Raw genomic sequence first — 19,301 nt, forward strand, 5'->3', positions numbered from 1 at the left:
GGCAGTCACCGGTGGTGTGGGGGGGCACATCTCAGCCTCCTCTCGGCCCGCAGCGAGGGGAGAACCCCACTCCCCCAGGGGATTCCCGCGGTCTGACGTGGCCAGGCCACGGGGCGCGGGCAGCCTGTGTCCTCGCTCATTGCAGAGACTGCAGCCAGGCCTGCTCTGGGGACCCCTGGAGGGCCGGCACATGTGGGGCTAGGAAAGATGGGTCCTCTGCTCTCCGGGCTGTGGAGTCGGCTCCCCTCGCCAGCACGAAACCCACCAATAGATCCACACAGCGACGGCTCCCGGACCTGCACCATGACATTTGTGCGCCTGAGAGCTGTGGGAGTTTCTGAGGGGCCTAGGGGAGTTAGGAGCAATCCCCCCCAGAGTGACTCCACGGTCTGATCTTGCTGGATTCTGGCACCGTTGCTCTCCTTGGAGCTGCTTACCTGCCCCCTCACCCCAGCCCAAACGGAAGGAGCCGAAAAGTGGCACCTTCCCCCCTCCATTAGCCCCTCGCTGGCTCAGTGCAGCAGCTGGGGGCTGCCTAGATGTCTGGGGGAGGGGTGGTTTGGGGACGTCTCTGTCTCTGCGGCTCGTGGCATTACGTGGGGTCGGAGGGCTGCATTGTGGCGTGGAAGGCAGAGGCAGTCGCAGCTGTGCCCGGTGGGCCGTTCTCCAGGGGGAAGGGGTGTCTGTCTGTCTGCCTGTCCCATCTGAGGAGTGCCAGAGTGATTGTGACAGTGGGGACTGTGTGAATAACCAGCCTGGCACCATCGCCAGCTCCTGGGAGCCTCGGCGGGCCTGCCAGCCCAGGGCTACCTCAGGGTGTTGGGAGCCCTATGTCCGAGGCCTCAGCTGCACTACCAAGCTCACCGGACTGAGCCGCGTTGTGCCGGGTGGCTGTGGCCCAGCCTGCAGGAACGGGGCATCCAGGAAGCTGGGTTCTTGAGGGACCAGGGCTTTGGCCAAGGCGTACTGTGGTTCATTCTGTAGGACGGGGGTGGGCAATTGTATTGGACACCCTGGGGCAGCTGTTCCCATTCTACCACCCGCACTGTGTCAGGCAGCCAGGGATCTGTAACCCCAAAGTGTCCGCTGGTATCTCTCGTCCTCCATTCTTCTGCACTTCTCACATTTCAGAGATGGGGAAACCGAGGCATGAACAGTTCAGTGACTTACAGTCACCCGCGGTGCAGTGGCAGAGCCAGGGCCCACTGTGCGTAGGGTCACCGTTCCCCGCTGGCTCTCCCAGCCAGAGGGGTACATACCCTCGTCACAGCGACCCCCGTTGTATCACAGGGCGAGGGCTCGTTAGCAGCAGTACAGCCCTTCATCTCTCCCAGGTACGCCAGCCCTGCCCCTGCCCGCCCCCTGCATCCCTTTCCCCCCGTCTCACCAATTCTGCACATAGTACCCCAAAACTGTTCCCTCCTCCTGCAGCTGCGAGCTCTTCGGGTGTCATTCCGCACCTGGGCTGGCATACTCGGGCCTGACTCCGTGTGACTGTTCGTTCGGCAGCCAGGGCTCCAGATCGCTCTTGTCCCGGGCCTGGGTGTGTTTGGCATCACATGGCTTGCCATGTGGCTTGGGATGATTTAATTGGGGATTGGTCCTGCTTTGAGCAGGGGGTTGGACTAGATGACCTCCTGAGGTCCCTTCCAACCCTGATATTCTGTGATTCTGTGATTCTGTGTGCCTCCTCTGGCCTGCCATGCCCAGCTCCCCCGTGGTGCCTGGCGGGTGCAGCTCGGCAGGCGGAGGTGGCGGCTCTGGCCCGGCTCCCCAGCTCACCCCCAGCGCGGCGCCTTCATTAGGGCCTCTCGGAAAGATATGATAATTGTGACATTTTTACATGATTAACAACCCATCCAATTTGCATAGCGCCGCAGTTCCTGGGAGAGCAGCCAAGCCCGCCACCCCGACGAGCCAGCGAGCGGGTGGGGGCAGGGAGCAGACCTGGCAGCCAGGCTGGGGGCTGGGGCTGGCCTGGCCCCCTCGCCCCCTGGAACGCTGACCCTCATGTAACGAAGCGGCCTTTGGCAGCACACTACTGAAAGTATCAATTCAGGAAAAACTGCTTCAAGCAGGGCAGTCACAGCCCCAGACTGGGGTTTCTGTGCACCCCAAGGCAAACCAAACCAGCCAGACAGAGAGGACTTCGGTTTTACCCCACTGGCTAACCACAAGTCACACAAGCAATTCCCTTAGACACCCCAGTTTCCCAGTATCCCCACCAGCACCGCTCCTTATGGGGACGAATGGTTATGAAAACCAAATACCCCAGTAAAAGTAAAAAGGTTCTCTCGATCCCAAAGGACCAAGCCTCAGACACAGGTCAATATACAAATCAGATCTTACCCACAAATCACGCTGTGGCCAATCCTTTAGAATCTAAAATCTAAAGGTTTATTCATAAAAAGAAAGAAATATAGATGAGAGCTAGAATTGGTGAAATGGAATCAATGACATACAGTAACGGCAAAGTTCTTGGTTCAGGCTTTCAGCCGCGATGGAATAAACTGCAGGTTCAAATCCCGTCTCTGGAGAACATCCCCAGCTGGGATGGGTCATTCAGTCCTTTGTTCAGAGCTTCAATTTGTAGCAAGGTTCCTCCAGAGGTAAGAAGCAGGATTGAAGACAAAATGGAGCCGTTTCCAGGGCCTTTTATATCCTCTGCCATGTGGAAGGACACCCCTTTGTTCTTACTCTGGAAAATCACAGCAGCAAGGTGGAATTTGGAGTCACCTGGGCAAGTCACATGTCAACGCATGACTCAGGTCTTTACAGGTAGAGCAGCCATTGCTCACATGCTACCTTGAACGTTCCCAGGAAGACTTTTCATATGTGGACTGGAGTCTCCCAAGGTCCATTGTCAGTTAAGTGTTTCTTGATTGGGCACTTACTGAGAATAGTCTTTTCTCAAGAAGCTGACCAAATGCTTCCCTGAGGCTACCTAGAATCAAAACACATTGAGATGCGAGTACATAGCCAGTATCCATAACTTTAACTACAAACATGACACACCCACACAGATAGGATAATCATACCCAGCAAATCATAGCCTTTCCATAGACACCTCCCACGACCCCCTTTGTACAATATTTGCTGCAAATACAGAACAGTGGTGGCAACACTGATCCGTGCGGTCCCCGTTCATACTAGTAATGTCACAGCGGTCCCAGTTCACGTCAGTAACGTCACACCTGGCTCTGCAGGGCACATGGCAGCAGGGAGTTGCCGCGGCTCAGGGTTCAGGACTGAACAGCTGTCCTGCCCCAGAAACTCCCCTCCCAGCTTTCCCACAATGCACTGGTGGGTGGCGTGGGCCATTGCCTAAGCAGCGTCAGACCCTGGTACTTAGCCCCTAGTAATGGCATCCCCCACCCCCCACCCCCGCCGGAGAGGGCTGGGCCACGGCTGGCATTCAGGGGCCTTGCAGTGCCTTGGGCTGCCCCATTGGGGTAGGGTTCAACAGACACTGCCGTGCGATGGGCTGCCCCATTGAGGGGGCCTCCAAGGACGCTATGGTGCAATGGGCTGTCCTGTTTCGGGGGGGTTCCAAGGACTCTGCATTGCAATGGGGCTTCCCCATTGAGGGGTGGTGCTAAGGACTCTATGGTGTGATGGGCTGTCCCGTTTCGGGGGCGGGGGTGCTAAGGACTCTGCATTGCAATGGGCTGCCCCACTGAGGGATGGTGCTAAGGACTCTATGGTGTGATGGGCTGTCCCGTTTGGGAGGGGGTTTCTAAGGACTCTGCGGTGTGATGGGCTGTCCTGTTTTAGGGGCGGGGGTGCTAAGGACTCTGCAATGGCTGCCCCATTGAGGGGTGGTGCTAAGGACTGTGGTGTGTTGGGCTGTCCCGTTTGGGGGGGTGCTAAGGACTCTGCGGTGGGATGGGCTGTCCCGTCTGGGGGGGACTCTACCCCTGACCTGCACTCTCGGGGTATAGGCAATGTCCCAAACTGGGGCGGGGTCGCTGAGAGCTGCCGCGGGGGCCCGAGCCGCACAGTGCACCGGCTGCCGGGGTCTCGCCGGACCGGCTCTCCTGCCGCACGGCTGCCGTAACGCTGAGATGCTCTTGGCCCCCAGGTGGTGGTGTCAACGACAGTGAACGTGGACGGGCATGTCCTGGCGGTGTCCGATAACATGTTCGTCCACAACAACTCGAAGCACGGGCGCCGGGCGCGACGGCTGGACCCCTCCGAAGGTGAGCACCCCCCGGCTCTGCCGGAGCATCCAGCCCCCTGCTGCACGCAGGTCGGCGGGAGCGGGGGGCTCAGAATGAGCAGCCGCTTTGGGAAATTGCAGGGGGCGGGCCCCAGCTAAGCGTGCCGGGGGTCTCCAGGCATGGAGTGCCGGGAAACAGCCGCAGAGAGCAGCCCCGAGCGCAGCCCTGTGAGCACTCCCCTCGCACGGGCCTCCCCAGCACCGACCACCATTGCACCGCCGTGATCTCCATTTCCCCGTGCGATCGCACCAGGCCCCGACCCACCCCACCCACCCGGGTCCACTTTCAAATCCTGAGCCAGAAACCAGCACCCCGCCCCAAAATAAAAGCAACGCGAGCCCTCCCCAAGACCTGGCCCCCACGCTCTCCCCGTGGGTGGCTGGGCCCTGGCCAAGGCCCGTCCCCTGGAGGCAGCCAGCCGGCTCTGCTGGCACGATGCCCGGCATTGCAGAGGATCCCGACACACGCCATCTGCCCTAGAAATGGCCTGGCACCAAATCCCACAGCGCTGCCCTGTGAATGACCCTGTCAGCCCCTTAAGAGCTTGCTGGCCCCCGCCCCAAACCTGCCGCGGCCCAGCTGCCCACGGGCTTGATGCTTCAAACGGGGCAGCCCCAAGTTCTTGGCTAGAGGCCAGCACATCCCACTGCGGGCTCCGTAGGAGCAGGATGACGTGCCCTGTTGATGGCAGTTGCCCAGCACAGGCTGTTCTGGGAGGGATGGGGGGACCTGTATGTCACCCCAAACACACCGCTCCCTGCATAGCACTCGCTGTCAGCGCTACCGGCCCCGCGGTGGGTGCTCTGGGCAGCCGGGAACGCTGAGTGCCCCCAGGACACCCCAAGCCCGGGACACCCGGGACCCCCCAGCCCCGGGCCCCCTTTCTAAGCCGGCAGGTGGATGATCGTTCCCTCGCTGCCCCACAGTAAATGGGGGGCTGAGCCCTTCGGGGGGCGCTGCCGTCTCAGGTGGCGGGTGCACAGAAGCTAGACGGCCCCCCGAAGGGGCCCAGTGTGTTCTGATCGGTTGCTGCTGCCAGGGCCCGGCGCCCACGCTCCTGGCCCGTTCCTGCTTCATGTGCGTGGCGAAGCCTGGCTGAGACGCCGGTCACCCCCCACCCCTGCCCCAGCAGCCCCCAGACCCCCGATCTCCACCATCAGGGCTCCCCCGGGCAAGAAACTCCACTGGCTCCTGCTTCGCCCCTCCTGCTGTCGAATACAGCTTGGGGGGTGGGGGTGGCGAGGGGCAGGGCCTGGCACTTGGCTCTGGGGCCTGCCGTGGTGCAATGCCATCGGCAGGGCACAGGTGCAGCCAGACCCACACATCACGGCCCCGGGACCTGCACCCAGCGGGATGGGATCTGTGGCACACCGACGCGGACCCGGCCAGGCTGGCACTGGCCTGGGGTCTGGCTCCTGGCATGGTTCTGCCAGGGCTGCCACTGGCCATCCTCAAAGCCCCGGCCCCAGTGACTCAAGGTCCACTGATGGCAGCCGGAGGCTTCCCAAGGATCTCACAGGGGTTTGGGTCCTCCCGCCTTCCCCCCAGGGCTGGGACCGGGAGCTCTCCGACTCGGGCCTTTGCAGCAGGGCCCCGGGAGAAGTGTGTGCCCCCCGCGAACCTCCACTCGCCCGCCGTGCCCTGGGGTCTCTCCCCGCTGCAGCTGCTGCAACACCGCACAAGTCCACCCTCTGTTCCCTCCGCTCCCCACCCCAGCCCCTCTGGCATTCGGGGGCCAGGCCCCCAGCCACGCTATGTTACGGCCTCTGTGGAACTGCCAGTCCCCGCTGGCAAACCCCCGGCTCGGCGTCTATGTCTCCCCCAGCGCTGACCCCCCCGGCCTGGCAGGCTAGACCCTCTCTGGAGCTGGCAGTGCCCAGCGGCCCTGCAGTGCCCCGCTCTAGAGCTCCCCCCAGCCCCCTCCCCGGCCGAGGGAAGCTTTGCCATTCCCACGGGGAACGGGTGTCCCAGCCCTACTCCCCTGCAGTAAGTCCATCTGCCCCCCTCCCTCCTGTCCATCCGCCCTTCCATCCTTCCCTATTCACACCCCTCCCTCCATCCCTCCCTATTCACACTCCTCCCTCCATCCATCCCTCCCTCCCTGTACACACCCCTCCATTCATCCATCCATCCCTGTACACACCCCTCCATCCATCTCTCCCCATTCTCACCCCTCCATCACACCCCTCCATGCATCCGCCCCCATACACACCCCTCTGCCTATCCTTCCATCCCTCCATCCATCCTTCCCCATTCACACCCCTCCCTCCATCCTTCCATCCATCCCTCCCCCTACACACCCTTCCGCCCATCCTTCCTTCCATCCATCCCTCCCCATACACACCCCTCCGTCCATCCTTCCATCCCTCCATCCATCCTTCCCCATACACACCTCTTCCTCCACCCATCCCTTCCCATTCACACCCCTCCCTCCATCCTTCTGTCCCTCCATCCATTCATCCCCCTACACACCCCTTCCCCAATCCATCCCTCCCCCTACACACCCCTCCATCCATCCTTCCATCCCTCCCCCTACACACCCTCCATCCTTCCACCCCATCACACCCCTCCCTCTATTCCTCCATCCATCCCTCCCTGTACACACCTCTCCCTCCATCCATTTCTTCCCATTCTCAGCCCTCCATCACACCCCTCCATCCGTCTGCCCCCATACACACCCCTCCGCCCTTCCTTCCACCCCCATCACGCCTCTGCATCCATCCCTCCCCCTACACACCCCTCTGTCTGTCCCTCCATCCATCTGTCCCCATTCACACCCCTCCTCTCTATCTGTCTGTCTCCCATCCCAGCCCTGCTCTCTCCTCTCCTCGCCTGCTTTCTCCTCCTCCCCGTCCCGGCTCTCCCCGTGCTCCCCGCTCTCTCTCACCCCCTGACCACGCCCTGTCTCTCCCTCCCCGCCTGCAGCAGCCACCCCCTGCATCAAAGCCATCAGCCCCAGCGAAGGGTGGACGACGGGCGGGGCCACCGTCATCGTCATCGGCGACAACTTCTTTGACGGGCTGCAGGTCGTCTTCGGCACCATGCTGGTGTGGAGCGAGGTGGGCGAGCCTGAGCCCCCTTCCCCCGGTGCCTCTCCGCCTCCCCACACCCGCCCCCCAGGCCTCTGTCCATCCTGAGGCCTCCCGGCGCCGCGCAGCCCCGTCCCGACGCGCCGGGCAGGGCAGGGCCCCTTCGGGCTGGGCCGGGGGGAGCTCTGGGTCAAGGCGAAGGGGCCCTGCCCTGTGGGGTGCAGCCCCCGGAGGGGCGGAGCCAGGCTCCCTTCAGTGCTCCGGCCCCACCAGATCCTGTCTCAGCGGGCACCATGCCAGATCCCCCCGCCCGTCTCCCAGTGCCAGGCCACTTCCCCCGAGGGAGCCCCGGCCCAGCCTGGCCTGGGGAACGGGGCAAGGGCAGAGGGCGCGGGGGACGGGCTCCAGAGGCACAGCGGCACCCTGGGGGCTTCCCACGGGGGGGGGCTGTGATGGAGGCTCCTCATGCCCCTGGCTGGCCAGCGAAGGGTCCTTGGACTGGGGCTAGTCTGTGAGCTTGAGAGGCCGGGGGAGCCGGCTGGGCTCAGCCCCGGGGGAGGAGAGTGAATCTGCACCTGAATCGGGGCCTTAATCTCCTCCCCGCCCCATTGCCCCTCCGGTCATCATCTCCCCTCCTCCATCCCCCCCCTGCACTGCACATGGGCTCAGCCCCCCTCTCTCCTGCCCCTTGCAGCTGATCACCCCTCACGCCATCCGGGTGCAGACGCCGCCCCGCCACATCCCCGGCGTGGTGGAGGTGACGCTCTCCTACAAGTCGAAGCAGTTCTGCAAGGGAGCGCCCGGCCGCTTCGTCTACACAGGTGAGGGGCGCGGCCGGGCCGGGCACCTCTGCCCTCGGGGCTCACCACCCTGCTCCACACCGCTCGGCCACGGCGGGACGAGTGACGTGCCTAGGGCCAGAGAGCGAGTGGGTGGCAGAGGTGGGAGTGGCACCCCAGAGTCCTGCCCCCTCTGGTGTAACTGCCAGGCCCCGCCCCGGGGGACTCTGGGAGTCACTGGGGGTCTGGGTGGCCAGGGACTGGTGGGTGATCTGTCGCCCCCGAGGCCTCCAGCCCATTGGATGGCCAGGAAAACGCATTCTTGGTGGCCAGCGCTTCCTTGGTCTGCCCTTGGGATGCCGTTTCCTCCTGTCCCAGGGCGAGGGGCGTCTGGGTGGGGTGCTGTGTCCTGGGCTCCGGGAGGGAGCCGTCACATGGCCGCTCGCGGGCGTGATGGGAGCAGCAGGCAGCCCCTCTGCACGGCCGCCCAGACGTCTCCCCGCCACCGGCCCAGCAGAGACCGGCTCCCTGCTCTGGGGGGCGCCCCCAGCCTGGGCATGGTGGAGCCACGCCAGAGGGGCAGGGCAGCAAGGACCTGCCTCTCCTGACCCCGTGGAAATGCAGGAGTGGGAGCGGGGCCTCCGTCTGGGCCCTGGTGAGCTCTGAATCACCCCCCAGCCCAGGCTAGGCACAGAGGGCCTGTGGGGGCGGGCGGGAGGACAGTGAGGGGGCAGATGTCTCTATAGGGCTGGTTTGGTGATAGATGTGTGTGTAGGAGGGAGGGACGGAGGGGTAAATGGAGGTAGTTAGGGGTACATGGGGTAGATTATAGAGGGTTCGTTTGGTGATAGGATGGATGGATGGGTAAGTAAGTGGGGGGGTGGGAGGGAGGGAGGTGGACGGAGGTGGGTAGGTAGGTGTGGGGATGGATGTGGGGGGCATGATGGATGGATGGGTAGGTAGGTGGTAGATGCATGGAGGATGGGTAGGTGGGGGGATGGGAGGGGCGGGGATGGAGGGACGGGGTGGCTGAGGTGGGTCAGTGAGAGGTAGATCCATGCGGGGGATGGATAGGTGGGTGGGGAAGATGGGAGGGGCGGGGACGGAGGGAGGGGGGTGGCCAGAGGTGGGTCGCTGTGGGGTAGATGCATGCGGGGGATGGGTAGGTAGGTGGGGGGGATGGGAGGGGCAGGGATGGAGCCAGGGGGGCGGCCAGAGGTGGGTTGCTGGGGGGTAGATGCATGGAGGATGGGTGGGGGGGATGGGAGGGGCGGGGATGGAGGCAGGGGGGCAGCCGGAGGTGGGTCACTGGGGGGTAGATTCATGCAGAGGGGACAGAGGGCACAGACCCGATGCTGCCTTTCGTAGGGCACTCGTCCAGGTCCCCCACTCCCACTGCTGCTGCTCTCCCTGCTGTGTGGGGGCCCGAAGGGGCCCGGGGGGGTTCCCGGCACTCAGCCTCCCTTTCCAGACCAGGGCTGCTCTGTGCGTATCGACCCGGCTGAGGGGGCCGGGGGCAGTGATTGATTTGGCCCCTGCTCCGCCAGCTAGATCCCAGTTTCCAGCTTCTCTGGCTTTGCCCAGCCTTGGAAGATTAAGGGGGGGGGGGGATCAATAGGGTGTGTGTTCCTGGGGTGGGCTTTCTTCTGTGTGTGACACCGTGTGTGTGTCTAAGACTCTGTGTGTGTGACGTGACACTAGGGTGACCAGACGTCCCCATTTTATGGGGACAGTCCCGATTGTTGGGGCTTTGTCTTATATAGGCTTCTATAACCCCCCACCCCCTGTCCCGGTTTTTCACACTTGCTGTCTGGCCGCCCGACATGACACCGTGTGTGTAATATCGTGTGTGCGTGTGTGAGACCCTGTGTGTGTAACACCATGTGTCTGAGACCCTGTGTGTGGTGCTGTGTGTGTATGTCACTCAGTGTGTGTGTGTCACAGTGATTCTCCCTCCATCCCCATCTGCCCCCCCGGCTGGCACGTGCTCCAGGTGAGCCCCGGCTGCTGAATGGCAGCTCCCCCTGCCAGGCAGTTTGGGCACCTCCCCGGCCCGATGCCCGTGCTCCCCTCCGCGGGGTCGAGCCGCTGACGGGCGTCCCAGCACGCAGCGCCGGGTGGCTCCTGCCCGGAGCGTGGGGCGACGGGTGGGGAGACGGCCCGTCGGCCATTGTCGAAGGGCTGGGGCAAGCCTGCCTGTCCCCAGGCCTTCCCCGGGAGCCAGCCCAGCCCACCCACGTTGCGGCCGGGGGCTCCTGCTGCCAGCCTGCAGAGCCTCTTCTCTCCCCACACCCAGCACCCCTCTGTCTGTCTGTCTGTCCAGCCCTAGCGCCCGGGCGCACCCCTGTCCGTCCAGTCCTAGCCTCCACGTGCCCTGTCTGGCCGTCCAGTCTCTGCCCCTCTGGCCTGGTGCCAGCCCAGGCCGTGGTGCTGAACCCTGGGCTTGGACCCTGGCCATGCAGCTGCGGGGGTTCGGGGAGAGGCAGGGACGTCCCGGCCCCCGGCCCCTGGGTAGACTCCATGTCACTCGCGCAAGGAGGCGACGTCCATCTCTAACGGGAGCAGAGTAGGTGGCTGGGCCCAGGGGTCAAGGATCCATGGGATCGGGGCGACGCCCCGTCTTTTAAACAGTCCCTGGGAGGCCCCCCTCAGTATGCCAGGCCCCCACTGGGTCCCACTTTTCCTTGTGTGGGCCCCACTTCCTAGATGGAGCCTCTGGGCTCCAGCCCCCTGCTTCATGCCTGAAGCTCTGCCCAGCGGGTCGCATGGGGCCAGCCCCCTGGAGAGCCTCGCCCCCCTACATGGAGCAGTGCACCCACAGGTTATGCAGTGACGCCCGGCTGAATTTGCAGACCAAGCCAGGTTTGTTGGGCACCAGGGCGCAGCCCTGGGGCAGCCCCGAGACGTACAGGTGAAAGCACCGTCTGTCTATCCTGCCCCCACAAAGCACCAGTCGGGGGTGGCGGGTTCACCCCTGGCTCTGGCTCTCTCTGGCCTGCCTCAGCCCCTGGAGAGGGCAGACAGCCTGTGCCAGGAGCCGGCCCCTTATCACTGCCGGTCCCCTCCCAGCCCGCTGTGCCCAAGCCTGCAGGCCAGGCAGTCGCAGGGTCACCAGGGTCAGTGTTCTGGCCTCAGGGATTGCCCGTCGTCATCTCGGGTTCTCCATGGCTTTGGGTCAGACTCAGCCACTCTTTAGCCTGACAGCTCAGCGACACGCATGCCTGCGTCTGCTGGCCTGCCCTGAGAGCGAATGTTGTCCTTTCTTCCCCCTGGGAGCCAGGCAAGGCTGGAGGGAAACTGAGGCACACACCGGGGGCATAGTATTAATACAAAACTTTCCCACTTTGTCACCCCAGGACTCCTGGGTTCTGTGGCCTGGCTCTGTGCCCATGGGTAGGTCAGCCCCCTGCACCATGCCTCAGTTTTCCCCACGGGGACAGCGCCAGCCCTTCCCCTCAGGCAGGTTGGGTTTAGAGGGAGCCCCGTCCATGGCACCTGACCCTCTCTGTTTCCCTCCCTTCCCAGCACTGAACGAGCCAACCATCGACTACGGGTTCCAGCGGCTGCAGAAGGTGATCCCCCGGCACCCCGGAGACCCCGAGCGCTTACCCAAGGTAGGGCTGCTCCCCCGTGGGGCACGGAGGCAGCACGGGTCAGGGTGGACAGCCCTACGGCGGTCAGGTTCCCGTGCCACTAGCCCCGCAGGGTGACTAGCGGGTGGCCCTGTCACAGAGTCCCCGGGCGATGCTACTGCTCCCTACGAAGCCAGTCAGGACTCTGGGGCAGTCTCCTCTCTGGGAGCAGCCTGTCTGCAAGACACACAGCTCACCCGGCTTCCCCCTTCCTGGGTCTGACCTCGGAGCATTCAGCCTCCTCTGCCCCTCCATGTGCTTCCCACAGCGAGTCCGTTCAGGCGGGGTCCTGGGGAAGCCAGAGGGTCCTGCACCCCAACTCCGCAGGCAGACGGGACCCTCAGCCAGCCAGTAAAACAGGTTTATTAGACATCAGGAACATGTCCTAAAACAGAGCTTGCAGGTGCAGAGAACAGGACCCCTCAGCTGGGTCCATTTTGGGGGGCAGTGAACCAGACCACCACATCTGCCCTTCACTCCATGTCCCAGCCAGCCCCCAACTGAAACTCCCTCAGCCCCTCCTCCTCTGGGCTCTGTCCCTTTCCCGGGCCAGGAGGGCACCTGATTCCTTTGTTCTCCAGCCCTTTAGCTCTCACCTTGCAGGGGGGAAGGGCCCAGGCCATCAGTTGCCAGGAAACAGGGTGTCGGCCATTCTCTGTGTCCAGACCCCTGCACACACCTGCCCTCTAGGGCTCTGCAACGATCATACACCCTTACCCCACCACCTAGAGACTTAAGAACTGCCTAGGGGAAACTGAGGCACCCCCACACTATTCAGAGGAAACATTAAGAACAGTCCCACTTCGTCACAGGCCCACAGTGGTGACGGGCTCCACAGCACTGCTAGCGAATGGCTGCATGGCTCTGCCCCCATGCTCCCCATGCCCAGACAGCATGCTCGCACCCGGGCTGAGGGGGCAGGGGAGGGGAAATGGCGTGCCAAGGCCAAGCAGCTGCCTGGGGCTCCCCGAAGATCCTCCTATTCTGCTGTGACCCTGCCCTGGCGTTAGTGAATTTATACCCCTCCCTGCCCTCACCTCCCGAGGGGGAAACTGAGGCGCAAGTGGCAGGGAAGTCCCTGGGGCCTCCCTGCTGCCAGGGCCGCCCGGCTGGGTCTGCTCGCAGGATTGAGGCCACCATCATCAGTGGGAATCTGGTTTTTGTTTCCCGAGGCACTTTCCCAACATACAGACACCCCAGTGCTGCCCGAGAGAGCACAACCCGACCGACCGGCCCAGGGGGAGCAACTTGGCCATCGGCCATGGGGAGGGGATGTCGGGCTGGCTGGGGACTCCAGGCCTGGCACGCCGCACCCCTGAGAGGCCGGGTGCCTCAGAGACTTCAGCCGTCCCTGGCACTCCTCCCTCTGTTGGCACTGCTCCCTCCCTGTGCCCCCCTTTGCGCCCCTTGCCCCGGCAGGGGACAGCAGTTTGCTATCGCTGTGCTGGTCGGGGAGAGGGGTGGACGCTGCCTGGGGCAAACATAAACGCAGTGTGAAACAGCCCCCCAAACAACCCCCATGGGGCATGGGGGGCCCTTTGGAGATGGTGCCAGGCAGCTGGGATGGGGGCACAGCCAGTGATGGGCTGCATGAGGGGTGGGGGCCGGCGGGCTGTGGGGCGCTGCAGGGAGCAGGGCCTAGATGGGCCTGTCCTTCCCCCCACCACCTCCCCGCCCCTCGCGGTGACACTAATGGCTCCAGGCAGGGCCAGGGCCGCCTGATGAGAAGTGACAGGCCAAAGCTGCTGACAAATTGGAGCCATTCATCATGCGGTGACAGGGCCCAGCCGCCCATGCTGCGCTCGCTGCTGCCCCTGCGGGGATGGGGGGCAGGGACCCCCGTCCCAGTGTACACATGGGGGCCACAAGGGGGAACGACCTGCCCCAGGGCCCAGAGGCCATCGGAGACAGACGCAGGATTAGAACCCGAATCCTGTGCTCCGGCCCTATGGGGCAGCGGCCCCTCCGCCGGGAGTGGGGGGACAGCACGGCATTCTCTGTGCCGCCCACCAGCGTATCGCTGTCAGATAGCCAGGGGGCCGGTGGGTAGAGCAGGGGGTGGGCCTCAGGACTCCTGGGTTCCATTCCTGGCTCTGGGAGGGGAGTGGGGTCTGTGGGTGAGAGCCAGGACTTCTCCCCCAGGCCTGCAGTGCTCCCCTTTCTCCCACCAGCTGTCCCAGGCGTGGGCACGTGAGGCTTGGGGGAGGGTGCTGATGGGGTGTCCAGGCGTCCAGGGTTGTACCGGGGCCACCCACCCCACCCTGGTTCCCAGCTCAGCACTGGCTGGGGCTGCTGATCGGGTTCCCGGGAGGGGAAGGGCACTGTGTCCGTGCTGCGGCCCAGATGAGGGGCCCCCCTGCCCCCCCCCCATGGCTGGGAGGCTTTGTGCCCCCAGCCCGTGCCCATAGCTGAGACACGTGGTGGGCGCGGGGGTATTGGCTGCATTCAGCCCCAGCCGTAACCAGCTGGCTGGCTCGGCATAGCCGGCCCAGGCCAGGGGCCAGGGGTGCCTGGAGAAGGGCAGTCGCTGCCCCCCCGCCACCTGCCCGCGCCCCAGCAATCCCAGGGTCAGTACCACCCGCGCTGGCGATCAGCCTGAGCGAGCGGTCAGCGGGTGCGGGCCGCAGCCGGGCTTCTCCATGGCGGCATTGATCGGACAGGGATTACAGACGGCCAGCGAGCGCGTGGCCGCGATTGTCCGTGCTTAGCTTGACAGCAAGTCAATACCGCGGATCTCAGTGGCTGGGGGCGGGGGGCTGGACGGACGGGGCGCTGCCCACCTCGCCCCCACACACGCCTTTGCCGCCCGCCAGGGGGCCCTGGGCAAACAGCTGGGAACCAGGCGGGGGGCCGAGGCCTGGCAGACTCCTTCTCTGTGCCCGTCGCCCCACAGACCAGCTTCCCATGGAGGGGCCTGGGCTGGGGTGCTGTGTGTGTTGTGTACCAGTGTGGGTGAGTGTGTGTTGTGTATTGGGGGTGCTGCCTATTGGGGAGGGGTGTTGTGTATCTGTGGATGAATGTGTGTTACATATTGGGGATGTGTGTGTGTATTGGGGTGGGTGTGTTGTGTATCGGTGTGTCTGGTGTTGTATCTCAGTGGGTGTTGCGTATTGGGGGTGTGGGTGTGTGTGTGTATCGGGGTGCTGCATATTGGGGTGAGTGTGTTGTGTATCGAGGTGGGGGGGTGTATCGGGGGTGCTGCGTATTGGGGGGTGTTGTATATCGGGATGTATGTGTGTATGTATGTGTGTATGGGGCGGGTGAGTTGTGTATCAGGATGTGAGTGTGTTGTGTATTGGGGTGTGGGTGTTGTGTATCAGGGCATGTGTATTGTGTATCAGGATGTGAGTGGGTGTGTTGTGTATCGGGGTGTGTGTGTGTGCTGTGTACCCGTGTGTGTGTGTGTGTTGTGTATCAGGATATGAGTGGGTGTGTTGTGTATCGGGGTGAGTGTGTTGTGTTGTGTATCGGGGTGTGTGTGTGTGCTGTGTACCCGTGTGTGTGTGTGTGTGTGTGTTGTGTATCAGGATGTGAGTGGGTGTGTTGTGTATCGGGGTGTGTGTGTGTGCTGTGTACCCGTGTGTGTGTGTGTGTTGTGTATCAGGATGTGAGTGGGTGTGTTGTGTATCGGGGGCACATGTGTTGTGTATAGGGGATGTGAGTGGGTGTGCTGTGTACCCGTGTGTGTGTGTGTGTTGTGTATCAGGATGTGAGTGTGTTGTGTTGTGTATCGGGGGCACATGTGTTGTGTATAGGGGATGTGAGTGGGTGTGCTGTGTACCCGTGTGTGTGTGTGTGTTGTGTATCAGGATGTGAGTGGGTGTGTTGTGTATCGGGGTGAGTGTGTTGTGTTGTGTATCGGGGTGAGTGTGTTGTGTATCAGGGCATGTGTATTGTGTATCAGGATGTGAGTGGGTGTGTTGTGTATCGGGGTGAGTGTGTTGTGTTGTGTATCGGGGGCACATGTGTTGTGTATAGGGGATGTGAGTGTGTGTGCTGTGTACCCGTGTGTGTGTGTGTTGTGTATCAGGATGTGAGTGGGTGTGTTGTGCATCGGGGTGAGCGTGTTGTGTTGTGTATCGGGGGCACATGTGTTGTATATAGGGGATGTGAGTGTGTGTGCTGTGTACCCGTGTGTGTGTGTGTGTGTGTTGTGTATCAGGATGTGAGTGGGTGTGTTGTGTATCGGGGTGAGTGTGTTGTGTTGTGTATCGGGGTGTGTGTGTGTGCTGTGTACCCATGTGTGTGTGTGTGTGTGTGTGTTGTGTATCAGGATGTGAGTGGGTGTGTTGTGTATCGGGGTGAGTGTGTTGTGTTGTTTATCGGGGGCACATGTGTTGTGTATAGGGGATGTGAGTGGGTGTGCTGTGTACCCGTGTGTGTGTGTGCACACTGTGGGGCGGGGGGTGTATCCAGGGAAGGGTGCACCTGTGCACCCTCTATTGGCAGACCCCCGTTACAGCACGGCCCTGCCTGCCCCCCAGCGTCCGGTTGCTGTCCGGTGTCCGTGTGGGCAGAGGCCTGTGGGGCCGGGGTGACGGGAGGCTGGGGCGGGCCGGGGGGGCCGGGACTGGAGAGAGGAGAAAGGGGCCCCCGTACCTCCAGCTGTGGCTTTATGGTTGACCCCTGGGGATAAAATCTCGCCGGATGCGCCCTCTCCAGAGAGCGCCCCGCCCTGCCCGTCCCTCGCGTCACCCCTCCCGGCAGCCCCCTTGCGGCCCCGGGACTGGGGAGCCCGGGTGCGTCCGGCTGCCCGCTCTGGGCCCGAGGCACCCACGGCTCTGCGCTGCACCGGACACGGGGCTTGTCCCCGGGGATCGAATAGGAGTGGCCACGCCTGGCGCTCCTCAGGACCGGCTGCTGCACTTCCAGCCCCGCCCGCCCGCCGGGTTACGGCTCAGCGCAGACAGGGCTGCAGGGCTGGGCTGGAAGTGGTGCAGTGGCCCCCTTGCCATGTGGACGCCCGGACTCCAGAGGGAGCGTGGCCTGGACCCATTTCCCTGGCACGGGGGAGGAATCGACGGCGGTCGGCGTGTCCACACTGACTCCACAACGCTCTCACTGAACTGCTTGGAACCTGATTTAAATTAAACCAGTGTGACTCGGGGGTGTAGCCAGGCAAGCGGGATCGCTCCCTCTTGGGCCGTATTTCCTGGGAGCTTTCAACACCCTGGCAGGGTAAGGCCTAGGGCCAAAGGAATTGCTGTGGGGCGGGTCTCTGGCCTGTTCTCCAGGGGTCAGAGGAGGTGAGCACAGTGGTCCCTTCCGGCCCTGGGATTTATGAATCTATGGATCCCTGGGCCACAGGCCCCCCTGCGCCAGGCACGGCCCGGACACGAAGCGCCGGTCCCTGCCCGAGGAGCTGGCAGTCCGAGGGCCTAATCCCAGCCCCTGGAGCCAGCCAGGGTCTCCCGCCGGATCAGCCCCAGGGAGCGTGGCAGGGGCGTTGGGGAAAGCCGCGCCGCGGGCAGTCACCGTTCGGGCCCTGTGATTGGCGTGGGGAGGCCCGGGATGGCCGGCTGATGACAGGGTGCGCAGCCCGGTGGAAGGAGCCGTTCGTGCGTCCGCGCCGGTGCCGGGAGCGGGGGCCTTGGCCGGCATTTCGTCACTTCAGTGTCTGCAGGCGCTTCGGGGTTCTGCCAGCGTCCTCTGCGGAAACCTGAGCTCGCCCAAAGGTGGGCAAGGGGTCCTGAGGCCAGCCATGGCGAATCAACCAGGGCTGGCCCCGATGCCCCAGTACAGCACTAGGGGGCGCTGTGCTGCCGGGAGCGGGGAGGGGCTCTGTGGGGGGCGCTCTCCCCAGTCCCCAGCAAGGTGCTAGGGGGCGCTGTGCTGCCGGGAGCAGGGAGGGGTTCTGTGGGGGGCGCTCTCCCCAGTCCCCAGCATGCTGCTAGGGGGCGCTGTGCTGCCGGGAGCGGGGAGGGGCTCTGTGGGGGGCGCTCTCCCCAGTCCCCAGCATGCTGCTAGGGGGCGCTGTGCTGCCGGGAGCGGGGAGGGGCTCTGTGGGGGGCGCTCTCCCCAGTCCCCAGCAAGGTGCTAGGGGGCGCTGTGCTGCCGGGAGCGGGGAGGGGCTCTGTGGGGGGCGCTCTCCCCAGTCCCCAGCAAGGTGCTAGGGGGCGCTGTGCTGCCGGGAGCGGGGAGGGGCTCTGTGGGGGGCGCTCTCCCCAGTCCCCAGCATGCTGCTAGGGGGCGCTGTGCTGCCGGGAGCGGGGAGGGGCTCTGTGGGGGGCGCTCTCCCCAGTCCCCAGCAAGGTGCTAGGGGGTGCTGTGCTGCCGGGAGCGGGGAGGGGCTCTGTGGGGGGCGCTCTCCCCAGTCCCCAGCAAGGTGCTAGGGGGCGCTGTGCTGCCGGGAGCGGGGAGGGGCTCTGTGGGGGGCGCTCTCCCCAGTCCCCAGCATGCTGCTAGGGGGCGCTGTGCTGCCGGGAGCAGGGAGGGGCTCTGTGGGGGGCGCTCTCCCCAGTCCCCAGCATGCTGCTAGGGGGCGCTGTGCTGCCGGGAGCGGGGAGGGGCTCTGTGGGGGGCGCTCTCCCCAGTCCCCAGCATGCTGCTAGGGGGCGCTGTGCTGCCGGGAGCGGGGAGGGGCTCTGTGGGGGGCGCTCTCCCCTGGCTGGCTCTGCCCCAGTGCCTCTGGAGGTAGCAGGGGAAGCCTGCTCACCCGTGGTTTGTCGTGCTCTCCCCCCACACCGCCTTGCAGGGGGCACCCTGGGCATGGGCCTGCCTCTGACCCGCCTGGCTAGGCCCCTGCAGGGTGTGGAGCGCCTCTGTGCCCGCTTGCTCTCACGCTGCCCAAGCAGGGAACTGTCACAGGGCTCTCCCAGTCTATGGGCAGCTGGGCGCCTGGCCATGCCCCAATGGGCCCCCTGGCACCGGGAGCCCCATGTCTCTGGCTGGTGGTTGCCAGGTTCCCTGGGAATCCTGCAGTGGGGCCAGCTGATTCTCCTCCTTCTTGGGGTGTGTATTGCTCCAACCCGAGCGCCTCCTTGGGCCCCCCCATCCTGGGACTCCTCCCCTTACACAGGCCTCCTGGGCATGGCCAGTACCTCAGGCCCACGCCCACCCCCAAGGGCGAGATGAGGAGCAGAGCCCAGGAGACAGGACCCAGCCAGTGCACTGGCAGGGCCAGCTGCAATCCAGTGTACGCCAACGGCTCGCGGGGGCTCTAACAGCCCCGCACCCCTCGCCCCTGCGCATTCTCCCTAGTGGGCTGGGGCGCGGGCAGGGAACAAGGGGCAGGGGGCCCCAGCTGTAACTCGGATCCCCCCCTCCCTGGGGGAACAGCCCATTCTTCAACTCCGCCAGGTGAATGCAGCCTCAGGGAGCGAGAGTCCCCTCCAGGAGCCACAAGCCCCCACTCCACGGCCAGTCCACACCCCCATCCCTGACCCCTAGCCACAAGCCGACACCCGGGGCAAACAGAACGTCTTGGATCCATGGAGAGCTCCCCACGCCAGAAGGAGTTGGGGAACAAGCAGCTAGTGTAGGGTTTTGGGGTGAGGTTGTTGATGGGCCCGTTTGGGGGGGATACACTAATGCTCTGAGCACTGTGCTGCGGGTCCAGGAGGTGCATAGAGTGGGGGCGACACTGGCAGACCTGCTGCCAGCTCATGCCAAGGTCTCTATGGCTGAACTGAACACTGACAA

General features: G+C 64.1%; 1 protein-coding gene across 5 annotated transcripts in view; it reads left to right on the forward strand.

Moving 5' to 3' along the window:
• EBF4 (EBF family member 4) overlaps positions 1-19,301 on the forward strand; it is a 95,408-nt gene that overhangs the window by 60,047 nt on the left and 16,060 nt on the right. For all 5 annotated transcript variants that reach the window (XM_048846499.2, XM_048846495.2, XM_048846496.2 and 2 more), the window contains 4 exons: positions 4,082-4,199; positions 7,146-7,279; positions 7,944-8,070; positions 11,554-11,642. In XM_048846499.2, the coding sequence (XP_048702456.2) occupies positions 4,082-4,199; positions 7,146-7,279; positions 7,944-8,070; positions 11,554-11,642 (468 nt within the window). The remainder of the gene's footprint in view (positions 1-4,081; positions 4,200-7,145; positions 7,280-7,943; positions 8,071-11,553; positions 11,643-19,301) is intronic.

The sequence above is a fragment of the Caretta caretta genome, chromosome 4, assembly GCF_965140235.1.
Source record: "Caretta caretta isolate rCarCar2 chromosome 4, rCarCar1.hap1, whole genome shotgun sequence".
NCBI lineage: Eukaryota > Metazoa > Chordata > Testudines > Cheloniidae > Caretta > Caretta caretta.